At 37.5% G+C, this 12709-nt stretch overlaps 1 protein-coding gene across 8 annotated transcripts in view; it reads left to right on the top strand.

Annotated features, from left to right (window-relative positions):
• Positions 1–12709, top strand: part of CCDC148 (coiled-coil domain containing 148) — a 64587-nt gene that overhangs the window by 45211 nt on the left and 6667 nt on the right. For all 8 annotated transcript variants that reach the window (XM_035331844.1, XM_035331841.1, XM_035331845.1 and 5 more), the window contains 2 exons: positions 2745–2885; positions 9291–9409. In XM_035331844.1, coding sequence (XP_035187735.1) covers positions 2745–2885; positions 9291–9409 — 260 coding nt within the window. The remainder of the gene's footprint in view (positions 1–2744; positions 2886–9290; positions 9410–12709) is intronic.

Genomic DNA, 12709 nt, shown 5'->3' with positions numbered 1-12709 from the left:
AGAGCTTCCTTCCAATATCAGCTAATCTGGTTTTTATTTTTTTCTGCAACCTGGAATAATTTTAACTTTAGGCATGGCTTCATATTTATTTATGCAGAATAAAAAATTAGGATGTGGGAGATCCACTTTCATCTGAGGGCTCGCAGTATTTGTGATACGGCAGTCTTTATTAATAAAGTAATTTTAAATAATTTGGAAACTATTTGGAACACACTACTTGAACTCACTAATGTATTTGGGATGAGGAAAAGTGCGATATTACTGGGGGGTAGAGTAGGGTGTTGACGCTATATACAACTAAGGAAAAATTTTTGCCCAGTACTTTTTTCAATAACCTGTTTTGAGGAAATTTAGGTAGATGATTCATATGCAGTATATATTCAAGTAGGATCAGTCATATTTAGTTCTGGTTTATAGAAAAAAATATTTAATGCAGATGCTTAGAGCTATTTATATTACAGTACTTAAGTCTAAGGGCCAATTTATACAGCATTTCTCATTAATGGAGACTTATTGTGAGGGGGAAGTGCTCTGTGCATCCCACAAGTGTCCAGTGTGCTCCCCAGATCTTAAAGAAATTTAACATTCTTTTGTCTCTGACAGGCTAAAGGACCATTTTTTAAGATTTGGCTTTTTTCTTTAATTTTACCACCACCAAAAAAGCTCTACTAAATATGTCTTTCATTAACTTTTTTTTTTTGTTTTTTTTTTTTACTTATACACCCAAGATACAAGATCCTTCTAAGATAGGATTTTCGAAATTCTGAGGAGAAAGGTCACTTATGAAGAATAACATCTGTGCTAAGGAATACAGCAGTAATATTTTATTATTTTCTTTCCTTAGTATACAATTTTGAATTCCAGTTCAAAATAATTTTGTAAGAATAACTAAAAAAAAAAAAAGTTTCTATGCTGACTGCATATGTTACTACACACTCTCAAAAGTATCTGAAAATATGCAGTTTTCCCCATGTATGTTTCATGCACAGGCTGGTTCATGCGCTTCACGAGTTGTCTGGGGGTGGCTGGGCAGATCTGCAGCAGTGCATGCCTTCACTGCTGTGGAAGAGCAAGATGTCAGGCATAAGAGACTGTTATACCCCCCCATCACCGGGGGGAGGTATCAGGGATACTAAATTTGCCTTGCACAGTTTGAAAGTTGACAAAAGATGAAGGTTCTTTCCCTAGAATCCATTTCCTTCTGCAGCGTTCTGGTTGGAAGCTAAGTGCTGCCACGGAAATGCTGGAGTTGAAGGATGTGAATGGACTCTGGTCTGTTAGGGTTGGTCTTCATTCATACAAGTTGTCTGTAAACATATCTGTGCATGCTTGGAAAAGCTAACGTGTAGTAGTGTGTCCTGCTTTAATGTCTTTGTGTTTTTCATTTGGATCATTGCTTCTGTGCCAGGCAGATCCAGGAAAGGTGAGGCAGGATGGGCTCTTCCCAACTAAACAGCTCAGTGTCTGTCACCAGACTGCAAGGACATTACCCCCAGAATTTTATTCCCACAACACATGCTGCCAACTAGGTGACAAAAAGTTTGCACAAGAGATTTTACTTTTTAGAGAATGCCAGGTTGTGGACACAAGGGATTTTGAAACAGATGCTTGGATGTACCAAAACAGAGTTGCAATTTAGGGGTATACTTTCTAGTCAGACATTAAGACCAGTCAGAAGCATACAGAGCAAAGTGTAAAAAGGAAACAGTGATCAGCAAGAGACAGCTCCGTGAACTCTTACTATTGTGCTGGCCAGAGAAAGCGAGCTTTATTTGCTTCTAATGGTTAATGTCACATGGAGCTCCCTTTCCAAGGGGTCTGTCAGCCTGTAGCTATTCAACTGACCAAATGGATGGAAAAGTGGGGCTGGGGGTGGAAATGATAAGTAGTCTTTGTGCATTTTGCTCTTTTCTAGTCCTGAAGCTGTTTTGTTAGCTTGCTCCCCAGTTCTTTTCCTCTTCAAACAGCTACTATACACCTACAGTGTTAATACTTGTATTGAATCCACATTTCCATCTTTTCTTTCTATTTTGCTGTTTTTATGATTGATTTCACTTTTCCCTACTTGATGCATGATAAAGTACCTGTACTGCAGTGAGCAAGTAATGCACTTACCATAGCCACCCCAACTCCAAGGGTAATTGCTGAGGCTCAGGTGATGATTTGTCAGTTCTTAAACTGCAGCAGCTTAATCATGATTGCATGTCCGTAATTTAAGTTAGAGATTGGCAATGACCTGATTAGCTGCATTTTGCTTTGAAAAATAGTAACTCTGTTCCCATTCAGTTTGTACTGGCAGTGCCTGTCAGTAATAGATAGTAACATCTACCTTGGGAAACAGAAATACAGGATATCATACCGCCCTGAGTGGCCATAGTGGCATAGATTCTAGATCTCTTCTTTTAAAGAAAATGACAGGTTCATCAAGAAATTAACATAATATTGAAAGTCCAAGTGCTAAAAGGGAATTTAAGATCTGATGTTACGGAGATTTGGGCAATTTTACTTAATCCATTTGTACATGGTTTTATTGCATAATACACCAGACAATTGTAAATTATATATTAATATATGGAAAGATAGTGCTAACTAAATGGTTCTATATTGCTCATAAAACTGCAAATTTTGTTTTAGAAATTGAGCACATGGGTTTCCTTACCAGTCTCAGTTTTGCAGGATCACAATACTGCACAAATTCTACTGCACAACAGTCTAAACATAGTCTTGTCAACCTTTTCTTTTAGGTTCTACAATGGAGAGCGCAACAGGAGGAGGCAGCTAAACTAGAAGCTGCTATAGCTGCTAGAAGAAAAGAAAAGGAAGATGAGAAAGAAAGGCTACGGAAAGAACAGGAAATGATTCACAGAGCTCAGGAGAAAGAAAAAGTATGATAAACTTCTAAGCATTTTTGCATGTGCTAATATGTACAGCTACCTTTAAAATCTTTGACTGATCTAACTACCTTTTATTCTTGTAATGTATTCAGTATTAGTATAGAGATTAGCAAATGGTTTGAGTCTTGCTTCTGTCCATTTCAGCTTAAAGCCTGCCTGTACTTGCACATCTGTTACTTTATGTTCCTTAAAAAAAAAAAAAAAGAAAGAAAAGAAAAGCGCACACAGGGACAGTGTTTGTCACTATCTCAATGTTGCAAAACATTAGCGCAGAGGCTAACTCTTACAGATCTGTGCTTTTTAGTAGTATGGCAAGGACTATGAAAGCTTCCAATGCTGCAGTTAAGTATGCTGCAATGCAGCAAATTAGCCTTACAGTATGTTGTCTGCAAGATACCGCACTGCACTTTGCAGCACAAGGACCTTAAAAGTGAGCCTGAAGTACAATGGTAGTATTAACCACTTCACGGTATCAGAAGTCTATATAACGTTACTTTAAGTAATTATGTGGTGACTGCTTGGGAAATGGCGTTGATTCCTAAGTCTAAGCTTTGTCTTAACAGAAAATCAAAATTCCACTATAGTGAATATAAGGCTTTTAGAAAATCAGATTGTCATTTACATATCTCTGACTTTTTTTTTTTAATTTATTTTAAGGATATGGCACAAATTCATGAGTTTTTAGTATTAAAATTGTACCGCTTTTTGTAATTATTTTTACACTTAAATCTGGCTTGCTTAGTGTGCACCTTAGAGTGCACCTATGGAATATATGCTAAGACTGCAAAAGCATTTCTGGAAAAAATAAGTAGGAGAACATTATGGATTCTTTTTGTTTAATGGGACAACTCAATGCTGGCATGGTTGCAAGAAGGGTTGCTAAAAACTGTGTCCTCATAATATACCAGTTAAAAGCAGAGTCAAGAAAAGGCTAAACTGTTCCAAGTAGGGTACTTTCATGATGCATGTTGAAGGCGTTAGTGACATTAGTTTATGTCACACTGCAGAAAGCCTGGGCAAAGAGAGAGGAAAATGAAATCTTCATATATATTACAATGTTTTCTCTTTAGACTGCCTTCTTGTCTTTATTTACTTGCCATGTTTCTGTGTAACATGTCTTACTATGAGCAAATGTTTACTGATGGGACTAAAACATGTACAATTAGACTCTCTAGAAACTGATGGATTCTCATTTCAGTAGATTTATCTATTGCTGTGATAGGTTTGTTGTTGTTTGTCTTCCCTGCAAGTACTATCTATTTTTACGGCAATTTGCTTGAGTTGTTACTAAAACAATTTACTTTACAATGCTTACTAAAAGCAGAAAAGAAATTATGGCAGACCAAAATAAATGACTTGCGGGCTGCTGAAAATGACTGTCTTAGCAGAAAAAAAAATTAAAAAAAAAAAAATCTACACTTCTAGGCATTTCCCTATATATTTTTATAGCACTTCAATATCTTTCCCATGCTTTGTGTAAATAAGCATGTTTTCATGCCCTCTTAAACAGGTCAAGAGCAGAAGCTCTTGTTGCTTATTGCATTCCTGGTAGTAGTTTTGCATAACCGTTGAATTTGGTTGTATCAACAGTTCTGCAAAGAAGCACCTGAATTTAAGTGATACCTGGAGAAAAGAAGCTGAAGTTGCTGAAGCCTTCTTGTCTCCAGGTAGACTGTCAGCTCATCAATTCTCACGGTTGCAAGTCTCCAGGGCTGAAATTTGAAAAGCTGCTCGACTTCTAATCGATTTTATTTTATTTGCAAGTCTATTGTTCTTGGTCATGACTACATTCCCATTTTATGTTTATCCAGTTTCTCCTCTAACTGAAGAAATTTCTGCTTATGTTGGTTACCTGATCTTACTCCTTTTCCACAATTCATCTTAAAGACTAAATATACACTTTGGCTGAGTGCGGTCCTCCTGTCAAACTATCCTAAATCACATAGTTAGAAAATTTACAGCTAATTGCCCACAAGTCAGTTTCAAAGGATGTTTCTCTTTTCCTTCAAAATACACAGAATGCTCACTTTTCGTAGGAATAAAAGATTAAGATTAGAAGGGACCTCAAGAGGTCTCTAGTCCAACCCCCTGCACAAAGAAGGGTAAGCTGTGAGTTCTGACCAGGTAACTCATGTCTTTATCCTTATTTTAATTTGGTTTATTTATCCTTAAGCTTATTCTATTTTTCCTTATTACTTAAGAATGTGTGTTGTGTTACAAAATTGTATTGCATATATGACCTTTTCACACTGACATATGTTTCCTTGTGATTGTTCTTGATTAAGATGTTGTCACAGTTCTTAGATTCTGGATTTAAAGTTATAAGGTAAGCAAAAACCAGAAGTTATGAGAACTTCCACATTTTTTGTCTGCATTCATGTTCCATATAAGAGTTTTTAGGGTGAGATGTCCTTGACATCTCAAATACCATATTTTGACTGGTATTTGATGGATAATGTGTAAGTTGTCTCATTTGGAGGGTATGATTGTGAGCTTTTGTGATTTCACCACCAGCACTGGACATGAAGTTACAGAGAGAGAGAGAGAGGCAGCCCATATTTAATGACAGCTTACTCCTTAGGTTGTGAGAAACTTTGCTGCTACTAATTGTTGCAGCTTGTTCTGCTTATTTGTCTTTACTCAGGCAATGTTTCTAGTGGAAGGTAGCTCTAAAACAACAAGGCAGGGAAGAGGGTTTGTGAGGCTGTGTTGACCTGACCACCAGCAATGTTAATTTTTGTATGTGTAAATATTTTAGTTGTGTAAATTCTCCAATTTTCTCTTGCCTGTGTACGATGTCTATATGGAACAGTCTTTTGCCTATGCACAGATGGAACAGCAGCTGTTTGAGGTCAGTAGTCATATGTTTCATTTGAGTATATTACATCTTAGATCCTTAAAAAGGGCCGCTAACATAATACTGTGGCTGCTTCTCTAATGAGTGTTCTGTGACAGCAAAAGGAATATGTAAAATATCCATGATCAGGGTAAAAAGTGCTCATGCTCTGCCTACTTCATAATGTAGACAGGGTATGTTGGTGTGTCAAATACTTCCAAATGTGAGAATGAGTAAAATGACAATAAATTGTAGATACAAATGCTATGTTTGCCCTATTAGATTGCAGATCAGATTTTTTTTTCCTATGTGTTTAAGTACTGAATTCAGAAATATCCATTGGTCTCTATTTAGAGATTATGAAAAATCCTTCAGACAATGTGGAATACAAAACAGGAATAATTGCAAAAGAGAGTGTTTTATTTAATAAATATAAGTATTCCAAATAGTATTTAATAGCCATATTCAAATTTCCAACTGAAATCTCCAGGAGAGGTTTAAATTTAGTATAGTGCAGTAGATGATACATAAGTTATTTTTATTGCCATTTTATGCAATTCTTTTCCTATATATGATGATCCCTTGAGGAAATTTCATTTTAAGTAGATATCTGTATTATAGATGCAGAGGATATGGAGGTGAGATAAGGTCTCAGGCCTTTGCAGCCTTTCTAAAGGAATTTTATGTATCTAATTTTAAAATTGAGATTATTAAGGTATAATTTTAATTAGGCCTATAATTAACATTTTATTAGTTTATTAAAATTTCTGATTTTCTTAAATATTTGCATGTTTTACAAAATTTATATTCTCTATCTTTCCAGTTACACTTCAAATTTTAGAAACTAGATGCTGTTTTTTGTCAGTGAATACTATTAGATGATAGTATTTTGAAATAATTTCCAGTTTTCTTACTAAAATCATACTTCCTTCATCATAAAAAAAAAAAACCTTTCCAAAAATGGTCTTAATTGTGAAGTTAAACTGGGGGGGCCCCCCCCCCCCCCGGAAGCATTTTTTTGGTAAATTTTGTGGTTTTTCTTTCTTCTACTTGTTGTAGCACCTGCCAAGCAGTCTGCTTGGCCTAAGGGCCAAGGGGTTTCTCAGTCAGCACAGAGGTAGTATGACGCACCATGCCATTTTCACCAAGCCATGATAGCTAGCCATGCCCCCAACACTGGGTTTTGCAGGAAGCAGCTGAGGGCTCACGCTGGTGCCTACAGCCTGTTCTGCGTGCTGAGGAGTGGAGAGAGGGGTGGCACGGGCACCAGCCTCAAGCCCACCCAATCCCACTGTTCTGTCTCCAGCAGTGCACATAATAATAGGGGAAACACACGTGATAATTTCCCTCCTGCCCAGTTATTTGCCCTGGCCATGGCTGTGCCTTCTGACGGTGATGTGGTTTGTCGATTTAGGAGCCCTTTTGCAGGGGCTTGCTCTCCAGGTATTTGCCTGGTCTCTCCTGAAACACCTGTGAGCTTTCTGCATCCATCAGCAAGGAGCTCCACCAGTCTTCCATGCACTGCCTGTAGCACTGTCTTTTATTTGCTCCAAGTCTGGCTCTTGCTCGTTTCATTTGAAGCCTCTGACTTCTCATGCTGGAAGAGACAGAATTGATCGCCATACAGAATCTTCATCATACTTGTGAATTTGTAGGCTTCTTATCGTATTCCCTGTAAGCTGTCTCTTTTCCATCTGAAAAGCCGCATCCCGTTCCACCAGTGCCTGTATGAAAATAAGTCCAAGCACAATGAACCTTTGATCATTACTGTTTCTCTTCTCTTTCCATATGAAAATGTTCCTTTCTGAGACAATGGAGTCAGAACACCATAAATATATATATATATCTGTTCCTTTTTTAATAATTCTGGGCACGAGCCAGTCCTGGTTTGCTTTTCAGTGGCTGCTGATGTGTGGCAGGAGTGGGTGGAGGTGCCCCTGCCAGGGTGCTTGAGTGCTGGCCAGCCAGGGCTCTTTGTGCTCTCCCCCATGCAGGGGCCTTGCTTGGCCTTCGCAGAGGTCGCTACATGCAGTCTTCAGCTTTAGTAAATGCAACTACTTGTAACTGAGAGCACTGCTTGATACCAACCACGGGCACTCGTCTGCACGTAGCATGCTCAGGAAGTTTTGCTGTGCTGCCAGGGCTTCTGGAAGGACAAGGCCTGTGTTTGGCTCGGTGAGCAGCATAGAAGCATGCTCTTACAGGAGGGGAATTTGGAGGTATGTGCTTCTGCCAGGGTCTGAGGTGAGAGAGGCTCACCTCTGTGACAGGGATGGACAACCTCTTCTTGTAACTGTAGCTGAAAAATAAAGGGAATAGAGTATGTCTTTACTATAGTCGCTGCTAATGTTGTATCATGTTACAGATACTGTACTTCACATCTAGCTTAATACTTACTTTGAGCAGTATCCTGCAAGCAGTCCAGCTATGGCAGTTGAGAGACTTGGTGAAGATTAATAGTAATAATTATGGTAGAAGCAAAGTAAGTACACCTGTATTCCAGGGATGCTACCCAGAGAGGGGTGGTGTGATCGATGCTGATCGTGCTGTGTGGGTTAGGTGGCCGCCCAAGATCCCTACAAACAGTATTGTTGCCAGTACCTGAGCAAGTTCACCTAACTAGCTTAGGAACACAGTGTTGGAGTCATGCTACTGAATTTCAGTGAAACTCAAATGTTCTTGAAAATTGTACAAAAAACCCTCTGAAGCCAGCACTTCAAAGATGAGAGAGAAGGTGATTCTTGTTCCTGTGTCTAAAAACTGTTTTAGCAGCTTTCCAAGCTGGTCAGTGGCTTGTGATGTTGGCTCAAATCATTCAAAACTTTGGGAAGTGTGCCACTGCAGCCATTTGTGTTTTTAAGGTAGTATTTGTAACATATGTCATAGTAAGTCGGTAATCATAATTTTGCTGCAAATTCCACCAGCTGTCTTTGAAGAACTGCACTGGTATTAGGAATCCCGTGGAATTTATTCAAGTGAAGAATTCATAGTTTCACTTGAGTGATATTTACTTCAAATCTTGATTCCTCTTTTTACATCCAAAAACCCTTCTCTTTACAGATAAGCTTCCCTATTCTGATTTTTTTTTTTTTTTTTTTTTTTTTTCCTCTTGCTGAGGCCTTTCCTTTCACCCAGCTTTGGAAAAGCTGCATACTTACATTCATAGGCTTCCTTCTGTTCCTCAGGAAGCTCTCCACCTCAGCCAAAACGAATGGCTGAGGCAACATTCACTTCTTGAAGCAATGTAGTTAAAGATTTTGATGGCACAGTAGGAGGGAAAGGAACAAATGAAAGTGGTAGCCCCTTCAATTTGCAGGACTGAAAGCAATGGTCAAACAGAAGTGTCCATGGTCCAATTTTACTATATTTGTTGTGGGGAATCCATACCCTCTTTTTATTCTATCTTCAGTTAGAACAGCCTGTTCTGAAGTACAAATCTCATTCCAAAAAAAATCAAATTGGATTTTCTTTAACTTAGTACTTTTCTAACTTTATTTGATATCTCTACCTTGGCTTAGGAATGATTCTTACTTTGTTTACTGCATTTGTTCAATCTCCAGGTCAAAAAGTACTGGGCTGAGAAACAGCTCAAGTGGCAAGAACAGGAAGAGAAAGATCTACAACGTATGAAGAGATTAAGAAAATTAATGGCTAAACAAGCAATTAAAGACAGAGAACGGTAAAAGAAATTAAATATGAATATAGTATCAATAGGAGCTTTTTACCATATAATTTGTCTTAATCTCCCAACCTTCTAAATTAAAACACATTCAAATAAGTGATTTTTTTCTTCCTGTTTGGCAGTTACCCCAGTCTATATGTGGGGATTGTATCATAGTTCTATCCTGGAAGCAATTTATTTGTTAGTTTGAATTAATTCAAATCAACCAAAGTTTTAGAATCATGTAAGCAATAAACTGTTGTAAACAAAGTAGGGCTCTCTCTAAAAGCAGCTCCCTTCATGCTGTTTCTACTGTAGCTGTGTAGTAAGACCTTCTACCTTACTATTTTTTGCAAAATTATTTGTAGTCGGGTTTGATTTTGCTTGGGAGAGAAGTGAGAGGAGCACATTGCGCACTTGTAGCCTCAAATATATTTTTTATTCTTTTAGAGGGTCTTAAACTATGCCCCCAAATTTTGAGACAATCAAATTATTCCTCTTTTTTGAGTATTTAGACCCTAGACTTAGTAAGTGTTACTGCCTCCTATTCACATTAGCACTCCTCAGTTATTGATATGGTATTTAATACTGTACTGGAAAAAGTATTTCCATAGAACTGTTTGGCTTCATCCTCTCAAGCAACCTTCATTTAGGATTTTAATGAATGCCAATGAGAAAATTTTCATGATGGCTTTTGTATACTTTAGAACCAGTATGTTTCAAAGGGTGAAATTAAAATGCAGATGTGCATTAGTTGTAGCTACTGTTCACTCATTTGATGAACAGGCTGAACCTGTTCACATTTGAATCCTTGCCAAGCAGTCTTTGCAGAATATGGCCTTTAATGACTTGCTGAAGAAGTACCATAAAAAGACCTTTGTATGTAGTCTGGTTATAATTGCTCTCAAATCATAAGTTTGTCTATTTTACAGAAAGAGCCCTGCCAGACTGCATGGAGAAATGTAATTAAAATAGGGATAAAGTTCCATTGGTATTAGAAGACTAAACTTGGTATTGATTATTTGTTGGGAAACACTACTTTGATCTTTTGTTGTGATGCCTTGCTGACAGCTGAGTTTAAATATACATGTCCTTATGCTACAAATATACCTATGCCTTTCCTGAAACATACCTGCATGATCATAGCTAGTAGCAAAGGAAACTCACATACTTGAATTACTGATTTTTCAGCAGAACTGATTAGGAGAAAATGACTTTTCTTTAAACTTGTGTACTGCACTATGTTACGCAGTTGAGGAATGTTATTTTCTTACTCTAATAAACACATCAGAATAAAATATAAGGAATTGCAATAGTTCATTGAGGAGAGCAGGAAGGAAATAATCATATCTTCAGGCTATTACAAATCAAAAATCAGTAAGTGCTTAGCATTGTTTCCATAAATTGGCATACCATACAAAATAACAGTTAAAGAAAAATGCTCTCTTTTAATAAGTTAGTGCTTTTCATCTTCAAAGCCTTCACAAACATTAATCGAAGAAGAACAGAGATGTTTCTGTTACTAGGTACTTTAGGGCCAATAGTATGGTATAATGCATGTATTGTACTGAACTAAGGTAGACACATTGGCATAATGATTTCACAATGCAGAATTGCAGTTCTGTAGAAACTAATTGTAATTTTTACATGTTTAACCTGTTCCAGACCACAAATTATTTTCAGCTCTTGGCAGACCTGTTTGTAAAAGATGGGACAGGCTAATACAGCAATTCTGATCTGATATATTTTGTGGCTTTTCATGGAAAGGAAAAGATTTTTAGATGCATGAGCTAACCAAGTATTCCAAACACAAGATGTAGCCTGGATAAACATGTAGAATTTCTAATATGTGCAATAAGATATTAAAAAATGTTCTGCCCTCATCCTTAATTGCTTCTACATTTAATTTTAAATTAAGTAATCAGGTTTATAAAATATATATATAAAAAAAAAAAGTCACTGTGCTGAGTCCTAGCCCTGAATTCATGGGGCAGAGCTAGTAGAGTCAGGAGGAAAAGATTGCTATTTGCAGGAATTTTCTCACAAACCATGAGATACGGAGCACTGGCAGCTGTGCTGCTCTGTTAATCACGTGCAGGGGGTGAAGGTGCTCATCTCTTATCACATCTCTACTTTCCTTTGCGCTGTTTGCTGCAGTTCCCTCCTGAGAATGCTGGCAGACAGACAGCCTTTCTTCTATTGCCTCCCGAGGTTTTCCCATTTCAGAAGCATGGATCTTGTGAAACCCCTGATGTCCTCCCTCTCTGTTTGGTGCTCCATGTTGAAGGGCCATAGAACATAAAGAATCCAGAAAATCGTTGGAGTACTGGATGTTTAAGACCATTCAGAAGATCGGGCAAATGAGATGCTGTTGGTGGAGCCGATGCTTACAGCAGCTTTGCCGCAAGCTTGTGCTGGAAACCTTTCCTTACATTTAAGAATTCCTTTAGAGCTCAGGGCTGAGTTAGGCTGCGTACCTTGACAGCTCTCTGACTTGGGTTGCAGCATAAACTAGCAAAGAATCTATCCCATCAGTTTTTGTCATGGGAACTTGAGGCTACTTGTGAAAACTTCACATGGGTATGTAAAGCAATGCATATCCCAGATGCTGGGAGCCTTGGCAGCATCGTGCATCAATCCAGCCTACTGCAGGTAGAAACATGAACAAATAGATCTTCCTAGCCTTAGTGCTGTAACCTAACCACTGGATAATGCTTTCTACTTGTTATCAGATATTTATTCAATCGACAACAGGGAACAGGGTAAGTTGTGATACAGAACAAAAATGCTATCTATATTATGACCCATTTTTTTAAAGTTCCAGCTAAAGCTTTCGTAATAAAAACTTTCCCTATTGAATATTTTTCCTATTGAATATTTATGAGACAGTGTCTTAAAGCATGATTTTAATGAAATTCTGCTTATCAAAAATTACATAAGTGTATGTCCACAATACTTCAAAAGGTAGTTTTACCAAACCTAATCAGCTAAGCCCATTTTTCAGCCAATGATTTATTAAAATTGTTACTTACAGTGGTACTTAAAGTCAAAATTGTGTATTAAGATTTATTTTTTAAGCTTTTCTATAAAATTAGTTGTACTTAATTTTACAGAGCAACAAGATGGTAGGTCCTTTCTCTGCCTTCATCTGCCAGTTGTTTAATTTGTTAATCATTTGCTATCACTTAAACATATTTATACTGGTTATGGGAACACTATAAATTATTTCCATTTGGCTATAGTAAGGTTTTATGCTCCTGCATGTATGAAAACTCCTACAGAAGAGATGCAGTATTTGAAATTAGACCTCAGTGAGTC

The sequence above is a fragment of the Oxyura jamaicensis genome, chromosome 7, assembly GCF_011077185.1.
Source record: "Oxyura jamaicensis isolate SHBP4307 breed ruddy duck chromosome 7, BPBGC_Ojam_1.0, whole genome shotgun sequence".
NCBI classification, from domain to species: Eukaryota; Metazoa; Chordata; class Aves; order Anseriformes; family Anatidae; genus Oxyura; species Oxyura jamaicensis.
This window is presented reverse-complemented; position numbering and strand designations above follow the sequence as displayed.